At 50.1% G+C, this 10,896-nt stretch overlaps 1 protein-coding gene across 1 annotated transcript; it reads left to right on the top strand.

Annotated features, from left to right (window-relative positions):
- Positions 1–2,822: 2,822 nt before the first annotated feature.
- On the top strand, positions 2,823–9,549 carry EN1 (engrailed homeobox 1). Its single transcript, XM_087712035.1, is given in 3 exon segments — positions 2,823–3,538; positions 3,541–3,772; positions 8,346–9,549. Coding segments are annotated over 3 exon segments (1,176 nt in total). The 5' UTR covers positions 2,823–2,911; the 3' UTR covers positions 8,663–9,549.
- The last annotated feature ends 1,347 nt before the right edge of the window (positions 9,550–10,896 follow it).

Raw genomic sequence — 10,896 nt, 5'->3', positions numbered from 1 at the left:
TTTTGACCAGGTTTTATTCGCCGTCTTCTGATGAACGCCAAGCTGATCAGGCGGAATGAAGAGTAATTAAAACCTATAAATTATCTTTCGCAGTCCTTCTCAAGGCGTCGCTTTGCAGGCGAGATAAGGCGGCGGGGCCCCATTTACGGCTCTGAAAGGGACGGAGGCACACAAAGGCGACGCCGCTAAATGGGATATTGATAGTGTCCTAATTAGAATTTAATTAAGTACCCACGCTCGCTTTTGGGATAAAGATTTCATTTTTGTGTGTGTGTGTCCTCCTCCTCCCCCTTTTTTACGAACTAAAATATAAATAAAGCCCAATTTTGGAAAAGGGAGGGGAAACTCAACGAGAGGAATGTGAACGGCCAGATGTTCAACAGTCGCTTAATTTTGGTGGGTGCCCGCGTGATGTGTTGATTCCCTTGTGCCCCTTAGGCAGCAGATCCGCAATAGTTGTTTTCAAAGTTGTTGCAAAAACTGGGGCCTTCTGGGTCAAAGGCGCGGTTTAAAAGGTCCCCCGCTTTTAGCAGACCCGAATGCAATTCCTCAGAAACAAAAGGCGATCCCTTTGACATTTCCAAAAAAGGGTCTCCCGGCTTTTCATCGGCCGGAAATCCCTCCTTTGAGATTGTGGGGAAACCACACGCTCATCCCATGTGAAACACGGGCTCCCTTGAAACGACCCGATTCAAAACCCACCTTTCAAAGAAGGCATCGGAGAGAGAGACAGAGAGAGGAACGGCCGACCCACGTGATGCCGCGTGGGGGGCTTCGCGTCCCTCCGCTCCTGAGCGGACAGGATCGCGGGTTGTCGGCCCGCAAGTGTCAGAAATCCGAGGAGCACCTGTAACCGGCGTAGGCCCCGCCGTGGGCCCAAGAAACCCTCTCCAGTTGCCTTCCACTCAAAACGACCGCTGGGATAATTTCACGACACACGGCAGCCTTGGGAAGCTTAAGCTTGCATGGAAGAGAATGAGCCACGAGAGAAGAAGAGGTGACTCCCAAAAAACACGACGAAAGCCCCACAACCAACCCGGTCTACTTCTCCTAGCCTTAGGCAAATTGCAGAAGGCCTAGTGTGGACGGCTGCTACTAGTCGTGACTTTTGTGCATGTGTGAGTGTGTGAGAAAAAAAGGCACCCTCTCGAGTGAACCAAGCAGCCGACCGCCATTTGAGTCTTGCACGACCGGTTGGGCTAAGAACCCTTTACATTTTTAACCCGACACAATTCTCTAGCTGCTGCTTCTCCAGCGCATGATCCACCCTTCGATGTGTGAAAACGCCGTGGGAGAAGAAGTGGCCCTTGTTGCACCACATCTCAGGAAGAAGGGAAGGGTTACCGGGGGTCTTCGTACTAGACTAGAAAGGTGTGTATGTGTGTGTGTGTGGTGTGTGTCTAAAACCCCTATCAAACTGGCCCAAATACTAATTCCAAAGGCAGGAAAACCAGTTCTTCGCTTGGCTGGTGGGAGACACCTGCCAAAGAAAGGAAGTTAGCTCTGAGCAACGGCGATCAAAATCCACGGCAATTTTTCCTTTCAAATCAAAGCAGCCGGGAAGGGCAGGTTTGGGGGGGGGAGGGGGGCTAAGGCTATCTCTAAAATTCGTTTGGATAAAAACTCTTGGGTTTTTCAAATATGGGATACACCCCGCACGCAGACTCAAAGCACAAACAGAGGTGCAGTAGAAAGGGATCCTCGCCGCCCATCTCCCCCAGCCCTATTGCTACCCATTCTCAGCAAAATGTATTTTTTTTTATTTTGATTCAGAAAAACCATCTATAAAGGATCCACATCCTTTCCTTTCGGCATGTTACATTTTATGAATGGAAAACAATCACAAATTCCTTTCCCCGGGGTTTAGAACTGACTCTATCGAGAGAGAGACCAAAAGAAAAAGAAAGAGAAAGAAATATACCCAGAGAGAAAGAACTTAATGGAAGTCGGAAAAAGTTTTCGGTAGCGTTTATTTCCTATTTGGTTTCTGAGAGTTATGACTGGCTGAAAACAATCCTCGGCCGGAGCGACACAGGAACGAGAAGCGCGGTCTAGGAGAGGATGCGCCAAGCAACGCGTAAATCTCTCTCTCTCTTTGAATTAGCCAGCCCCTTGGATAATGTATCTGCAAAGTTCGAATGCAGCCCATTGGCCGACGTCAGGGGCGTCACAGAATTATGGAGCCGCTCATTGGCTCTTTCCACGTGCGGGCCATCCTCACGTGCTTCCGGTTGGAATGAAAAAAAGTGTGGTTGGGAGATTTTTTAGGGAGAGTTTGTTGCAAGATCGGAGCTGTCAGAGATTTTGCTTTTTTTTCTTCCCTTTTTCCTTTTTCTTTCTTTTATTTTTTCTTTCTTTTTTCTTTTTTAAAAAAAGGAACGCGGAGGAAAAGAGGGGAAGAAAGGTGGGAGAAAAAGATGCACGTGCGAGTGAGCGATTAAAGCATCCTGCCGAGAACCGATCCATGGGCAAAGCTGACTCTTGACACTTGGGGTACCCCAACGCTGCGCTGTTTGGAGGAAGATGGGTAGACTGTGAGGACTTCGGGGAGGAGGCGGAGTTTGAGGGGCTGGTTTTGTTTTGATCTCTCTCTCTCTCTCTCTCTTTTCTGAGAAGGGGGGATGAAAGAGAGGGAGAGAGAGAGAGTCTGAGACTGGAAATATAAGATAACTGCAAAAAAAAAAGCGAACCCGTCCAAATGCCCGAGTCTTTGGATATCTCTCTCTACTAGATTCCCGCTCTAAAACCAACAAGTGGATTTTATTGTGCGTTTCCCCCCTTCAACCCCCTTTCCTCTAACAACATTCTCAGACTCAGAATCCCTCCACCTCCTGGACTGGCGAGGTGGGGGAGTCCGGAAAGCGGTGGGGGGCAAAGGGAAGACGGCGATCTCCGGAGCTGGCGACCGACTATGGAAGAGCAGGCGGAGGCTAAAAGCCAGCGCGACTCGGCTCCGACTCCAGTCAGCGGGAGCAGCGGCAGCGGGAGCGATGGCGAGAGCGTCCCGGTGTCGCCCAGCGGCCACGCTCCCTTGTCTCCCGCCGCGCCTTGCCTCGTGCCTCTGCCCCTTCATCCGCACCACCATCACCACCACGGCCACCATCAACACCAGCACCAGCACCAGGCGCCTCCGCCCCCCCAGCAGCAGCAGCAGCCGAGGCCGCCACCGCCGCCGCCGCCGCCACAGCAGCATCGCACCACCAACTTTTTCATCGACAACATCCTGAGGCCGGACTTTGGCTGCAAGAAAGAGCACCTCTTGATCCTGGCCGGCGGCCCTGCGGCGTCCGGAGGAGGAGGAGGAGGGGGAGGAGGGGGAGGAAGCGGCGGCGGCGGCGGCAGCGGCCGGGACAGAGACCTAGATCGCGCGGCCAGCTCAGGTAGAGAAAATGTCAGCCCACTGCTCGGCAGGCCCCTCCACCCGGCCTCCACTCTCCTTAGCGCCGACTCGCCCGAGAACCCCGACAGCTCCTCCACGGTCTCCAAAGCGAGCCCCGCCGCGGCAGCAGCGGTAGGGACGGCCAAGCCCCCTCCACTACCTCCTCCTCCACCTCCTCCACCTCTTCCACCTCCTCCTCCTCTTCCTCCTCCTCCTCCTCCTGCTCGGAAGGGAGTGGAACTAACCCGGCGAAGTACGGGGAGCACGCCAACCCGGCCATCCTCCTCGTGGGCTCCGGGAATGGAGGAGTGGGGGCCTCCGGCGAGGGTCAACAGCCGCTGGTTTGGCCGGCCTGGGTTTACTGCACTAGGTATTCAGACAGACCGTCCTCGGGTAAGAATCCTCTCGAGAACCCAACCCCCCCTTCCCTTCGTTCCTCCCCCCCTTCTCTCTCTCTCCTCTCGGGTGGTTGTTGGTTCGGCTTAGCATGCCAGCTTCCTTTGCTCTCCACTCCCTCCCCCCTCCACCCCCGACTCGAACGATCAGCCTGTGACCTTCCTGTCCCTCTTCCGCCTCGGGATCCAAATCTGGGGCCGGGGGGCGGGGACTTGCTGCGGGACCCAGCAGGCCTGGGGTCCTTGTCCCAAGGTTCTCACGCTCAGGGGACTCCACTGACTTCCCTGGCTGGGTTAGGACCTGCGCTTTGCCTGAAAGTTGGGTTGTTTCCAAAGAATCGGAGCGAAGATCGGTTCTCCGACCAATTTTTTGGAAGTCCAGCCGCCGGGGAGGCGGGCAGAGAGTGGGGAGGGGGTAGAGGTGGTGGGTTCGTTGTTTATCTTCTAGATCATCTTGATCCCCTCCCCCCCCCCCAACCGCAGTTTTAAGATCCTTTATTCTCTAGAACGGGGAAGCCCTTCCCCTTAAGAACAGCCTCGGTCCCAAAAGCAAAATAACCCGAATGGTGAGGTCGCTGAGAATCCAGCGGCCTCAAGGCGACCCTTCGGCGTTTAGAATCGGGCTGACAAAAGCTTACGTTTTGAGAGGCCATTCCCTGTACCCTGATTATTAGTATTATTATGGTGACTCTTTCAACAAGAAAAGACTTGAGCAAATAAATCTCTTTCCTTCGTTTTATAGTTATGGATGCGTAAAGTACAAGGGGAGGTTTTCAATTTTGGAGATCCAAGTCCGGGCTGGTAGAATTCATGGGGCGCGTTGGGCGACGAATTCTTTCTTCCGCAGGGGGACGACGTTCGCCATTAGTTTTGGAGCTGGTGCGAAACGGTGGGAAGTTTGGAAGGTCGAGGCAGGCGGTAAGGGCCGAAAGAATAGAAGAGCAGAAGGTTGTGCGGGCGAGCGAAGGGGAATGGGGAGAGGAATGCTCGGTGCAAGGAAGGCCTCGCATGTCGGAGACCAGAATTCAGGCCCCAGGTCTTGGCTTCGGGGTCTTTTCTTCGTAGATGTAACCCCCACAATTAGTCCTTTAATGTGGCTTGGCTACCTTCTTCCGCTAGCTGCAGGAATGGCGCCCCATTTGTTCTCGGGGTTCCCCGAACTAAAAGGCTGGCGTGTGCAGAGAGAAAGAGAGAAAGAGCGTGATTTCCCCGATTCCCTTCCGAGAGCTAGGGAGAAAGAACCAAGCCGAGACCAGGGGGAAAAAATCTTCTAGCGGCGGCTTTCCTCGGCTTTCCCCACCAAGCTCCTTTCCGCATGCGATTGATCAATCCGCCGCTATCAGCTTCAGCCATCGCGACCGCGCGGCTATTGACACCTCCCCGCGCCTTGGAAACGCAGAAAAGCCACTGTGATTGACTTAAACGAGTTGATTGAGTGATTGAGCTGTCAGGGCTATCGTCCGCGCCCAGGATTTTAGCCCTCCTTGCCCAGCCTCTCCCAGTCGCCTCTGCCCTGGTCAAGATCGGGCTCTGGGTTTTAAAAGACGTTGGCCCCGGAAGCAGAGGGCCTCCTTCGCTCAAGCGGTTAGGCCAACCTGTTGACAATACTTGACCTTGGAGAGGTTTGGCGGGCGAGGGTTAAATTTTTCAACATTTATCTTTTTTTCCCCCTGGTGAGGAGGCGAAGGCGGTGTGCTCTAAGCTCTGTTTAACTCCCCAAGCTGCCCTCTGTAGAGACCAGCCCGAATGAGGGACAGAAGCTTGTTTTCCACGTCAACTGGGCAGGATCTGACCCTCGACTTTCACGAACTAGTCCAACACAATATGCCCAGCAGCTTTGGGCGTGTGGTTGAAGGCGGGGAGGGCAGTTCTCTGGAAAAAAATCTGAAATCTGCAGTTATTCTTGGAATTTATTTTTAATTTAAGGGAATTTAAGAGAAAAAGGAAAACATCTGGATTTTGCTTTCTGGAGATTATACCCCTACGTACATCAGCGTTACCTTTTTATCCAGCCAAGTTCGAAATAAGAGAGAGTTGTAACTTTGAGGCCTACAACATCTTGGAGACATCTTTCCATCTGGGACTTTTTCTTCGAACCTTAAGAGAGAGAGAAATCTCACTTGAAGGAAATCGAAGAGCAATGAATTTCCCTTTTATGCTATAAAAGACCTTCGCCCCAACACACATACACATACGCGCACGCGAAGGAAATATTTTTGTATTTCCTTTTTTTTAAAAGGAACCTCCTTACAATATTTCTTTCGATTTGGGGGAATAATAGATAAAGAACGTACTTTAACGCGTTTAATTTTTTTTAAAAAAAGTCTAAACAGTTTTTAGCTATTTTTTTCCTCCAGCGAAGCAAAATAAGGGTTTTGGAAATGATTTTATGCCCCCTTGCCTTTAGTTTAGATTAACAACTAAACCAACATATTTTAAATGACCGCCTTTTCCTGAATAAAAATTTCAAGTTCCCTACATAACTATGGGGAGACGGTTAGACTAGAATAAGGACAGAAATATAGACCAGTTTGCTCTGCTATCGGGGATCCACATAGATGGGTTTGGATTCTATTTTCATTCTTTTATAGGCAGTAGGACTGCCTGACTCCAGGTCTCCGTTTGTTGAAAAGAATCTAACTTTCAGGAAAAGAGTAACTTCCAAGTGGAATTTTAAAATAGAAAAAAAATCAGATTATTTGCCAAATCTGCCGCAAATAAAAACGACCCCGTTCCTTCCACAATTTTTCCAGCCTTTTATTTTTGTAGGGAAAATATACCCGCAGCGCGGAGTGGGTGGGTGCGCGCGCCCGTGTGTATATGTACGTTCCCCCAGTTTGGTGCGGTTTCTATGTATTCCTATGTAGATAGAATTTGGGGTGGGTATTGAGGAGAAACTCCCAGCAGAACTCAGAGAAATGCTTAGAATGAGACAGTGGGTGATGGGGATGAACTGAAGTAGAACTGGGGTTCTCCATCAGGATTGCTTTTGTCTCCATCTTCTCTGTTGGAAATTCAATTCCTAACTTTTAAAAGGGCGGCAACATTTTCTTGCCTGCTTTGATGGACTTCCTGTGGGAAGATAATGTTTGTTCTCCCCCTCTGGATCAAACAGATTCCTAACCCCAAAAGAGGTGGATTCCCTTTTCAGGCAGGCACTTTAGGGGCAACGGTTGTTATCGATCCCTACTTGGGTAGCTTTTCTCTTCATTTCTTTTCTTCTTCTTCTCCTACGACAAAAAAAAATGCTTTATCCAAGTTCTTGCCGAATTACATTTGGGACTTCCTCAAGCATTCATTTTGTAATATTCAAGCCTATCATCATCATCATCGTCGTCGTCGTCATCATCATCATCATCATCATCATCATCATTATTATTATTATTATTATTATTATTATTATTATTATTATTATTATTATTAGCCTCTGCCGAAAAGAGGGATGACGTCGAAGCTCCCCCCCCGTTTCATTTTAACCCTTGAAATTCTGGAAGGGCTGCTTATCTGATCAGAGGTCTGAGGAGGTGGGGGGGTGTTGAGGAGGTGGGTGGGTGGGTGGGAGACACCTAGAATCCCTTCCGAATGGGAGCCGTACCAGAGAAAAAACGCCCTCTGCAACGCAACCTCTTTTCCAAGACTGTTTTTCGCTTTCTTCCCTCTGTTGCGAATGATTTTAACGGTGCAACGAATCAATCGGTGTGGTCGCCCCCTTTCTCTCCCCCCTCTTTTCTAATCAGTTTCATACCGTGGCTTTTAAAGAGGAGACTTGGAGGTGGTGAAGGGAAAGGAAAGCCCGACCGTCCGATGCAAACGCGGCCTACACGCGCCTTTTCCAAGCAATTTCAGGGAAATGCAAGGTTGTTCCAGGTCTCCATCCGCGCATCAGGTCTCTGGCTCTCTTCAGCCCCCGAAAGAGCGACGCGAAGCGATCAGACCACGGGCGTCTTAGAGACCCCTGAATTAGGCCAGCCGGGGAAAAAGTCTGGCATGGGCGCTGCATTTCCCCGGCCAAAATATCCTCCGGTTTAAGCCTTTTCTTTGTCCTTTCTTTCTCTGCTGGCCTTTTCCTTGCTCGCTCTTTCTCTTTAGCGGCTTTGGCGGCGTATGTGTTGTTGAGGTACCTTGATTATTTTAGGGGGAGAAAAGAGCAGAGCGCGAAGGCGGTGGAGGACGGCGGCGGGGAAGGGGGGGGGGAGCCGCAGCTTTCCAAGATCAGCAGTGGTAGGGTGAGAGGGAGAATTGAAAGGGGAAACGGTCGGCCCTCGCCCCCCTCCCCGCGGCCCTGTTAAGGGGTTGCCGGCTGTCCCCTTTACGAACGGATGCGGCGCTTCTTTCCCATCAGAGCCCCCGATCCTCCTGGATCCCAAATCCCTCTGGCCTAAACCCGCCCTCGGGTGCGCTCGGACGCCTTTGGTGTTTTTTTCTGGCCTGTTTCTGACCCAACTCCGTTGTGTCCTTCCCGGCTCTCCTGCCCCATCCTCGGCTTCCCTTTCGTGTGCGTGCCTGTCTTTTCCCCCTTCCCTCCTTCCCTCCGACCTCCTCCTCCTCCTCCTCCTCCTCCCCCACTGTAGGTCCCCGAACGAGGAAGCTGAAGAAGAAGAAGAACGAGAAGGAGGACAAGCGGCCGCGCACGGCCTTCACCGCCGAGCAGCTGCAGAGACTCAAGGCGGAGTTCCAGGCCAACCGCTACATCACCGAGCAGCGGCGGCAGACGTTGGCTCAGGAGCTGAGCCTCAACGAGTCCCAGATCAAAATCTGGTTTCAGAACAAGCGGGCCAAGATCAAGAAAGCCACCGGCATCAAGAACGGCCTGGCCCTTCACCTCATGGCCCAAGGACTGTACAATCATTCCACCACCACCGTGCAGGACAAAGAGGACAGCGAGTGAGGCCGGACCGACCCAGCTGTCCCCCCGCGGACTGCCCACCTCCCGTCCCCTCCGCCCCCCCGTCCCCGTTGGCTCCTTTTCGTTTCGTTCGTTTTCATTCTTCCTAAGATTATTATTATTATTATAATTATTATAATTATTATAATTATTATAATTAAAATATTATTATTATTATTATTATTACGAACCTGAGTGGCAGGGAAGACAAAGAAACTCCGCTTGGGCGAAGCTAAGCGAAAACAAAACCCGGCCAGGACTGAGGAAGGCCGGCGCGGGGACTCGGACGAGGGGTTCTGTTTTCAAGAAAACGAATCAAAATTTTATGGTTTTATTATCCGCAGTTTTGAGGATTCCAACATTAAATTCCGAACACTTTAAAAACAAAAGTCTATATAGCCAAACATCGTATGAGCTTGTATATATTTAATTTCAGGTAAGAAAATCAATTATGGAAAAAAAAAGTGTAGTTCTTTTTTAAAAAAAAATATTTTCCCCTTTTCGCTCAGCTACTGAGCGCCTCCCCTCTCGCGTCTCTCCAAAGCTGTTGGGTCTTTATTTTTCTTATGTGTTTCCTTAATTATTAATCTCCCTTCTTCCCCGCAGCCTCCAGTCCTGTCAGCATCTTAGTTTTGAAGTGTTTGTCTGGCTCCTCTTCCTCTCCCCCCTCTCCGATTGTTTTTCTGTCTCCCTTCCCCGCGTTCTGGTGTGTGCCTCGGCCGATCTTGAGTTCGTGTGTGTGCGCGTCCCTCCCGAGGAACACCGGTGACCCCCACAGACTGCCAGACTGAACCCTTGCTGCAAGCCAAAGATTTTTTTCTGTAGTCTGAAATAAAACGTAGATTGTGTTCAGGATGTACGTCGGTTCTGTAATCCTTTCTCTTCCCCCAGCCCTCCCCACTTATATATAGAATAGAACACATACATGGAAACACCCCACACTGCTTAATATATACATATATTCCTCTCGGTCTGCTTGGTAAATATTTCTTCTTTTAAAAAGAGGCAATCAATATTTCATTAAAACTCTTGTTTTCTTTGCTTTATTCGCTCTCATCTCTCCCCCTCCTTTTCCTTCTGGGGAAAGCCAATTAAACCGAACGTGTTAATAGGCGACTAGTTTACTTCTTTGAGGTAAACTAGATGGAGGTTTGGAACTAAATCTTATTGAGATTTTTTTGAATTTGCTCCCCACCACCCTCACCCCGTGCACAAGACCGGGCCAACCCCTCAGCCCCAAGTCCTGTTCCTCCTCGTCCTTGTCAGGATTAGTAAACCTAAATTCATTTGTTCAGTGGAACTCGAGCTGGCCAGGTCTAACTTTATGTACAATTTGGAAGAGCCCCCAGTTGAGGTCAAGAATTGGACTTACAGGTCTCGGGGATTGCAATGCTATATGAAAACCTTCGTGTGTGTGTGCTTGTGTGTGTGCTTGTGTGCATGTGTGTCACTAATAATGACACACATTTTATGGCCCTTTCCAGTTCTAGGATGAGTTAGAAAGAAAATTTGTCTGAGAGCTCCCTGCCTTGTATTCGAGATCATATTGGATTTCTACCGAGGCGCCTTTGGCCAGGAAGGAGGAGAGAGCTCTGTGTGTGTGTGTGTGTGTGTGTGTGTGTGTGTGTGTGTGTGTGTGTGTAGGAGAGAGTGAGAATGTGTGTGTGTGGGGGTGAGTGAACAAGAGAATGGGAATGATCAGTACTTTGCAGACAGTTGCTTAGCAGCACAGCATAATGAATGGAGTGGCGAGGGAAGAGATTGTTTTCCTTCCTTGGCCTTCTTGAAGCAGCCACAGCAGTGATGATGATCGTGATGATGAGGACTATTACTATTAGACTCTTTTATTCCTCTCTTTATTTCTTCCATTTTCACTTGCGGGGTGAATGCTCCGGTGAATAAAACCTGGTCCTCCAACAGTCCGGTCTGATTAGAACAAAAATGCTGTTTAATTTACTTGGGAGACCTCACCATCTTGGGAGTTCAGGATTAATGGGGTGGCACTTCCCTGAAATTGCTCAGTGTCTTAGAAGCATGTAGGCTTCGTTTGAAAACCAAAGGCCATTTTTTTCCTTCCTTCCTTCCTTCCTTCCTTCCTTCCTTCCTTCCTTCCTTCCTTCCTTCCTTCCTTCCTTCCCTCCTTCCTTCCCTCCCTCCTTCCTTCCTTCCTTCGTGAAATGTACAGGGCACTTAATGCTCCAGGTAGAACACCTGCGTTGTATGCCCTCTGTCACATG

Source organism: Thamnophis sirtalis, unplaced genomic scaffold (genome assembly GCF_051295495.1).
Source record: "Thamnophis sirtalis isolate CommonGarterSnake01/CBP01778 unplaced genomic scaffold, rThaSir2_p1.2 scaffold_1, whole genome shotgun sequence".
NCBI classification, from domain to species: Eukaryota; Metazoa; Chordata; class Lepidosauria; order Squamata; family Natricidae; genus Thamnophis; species Thamnophis sirtalis.
Note: the sequence above shows the minus strand (reverse complement) of the source record. Positions and strands in the feature narration are given on the sequence as shown.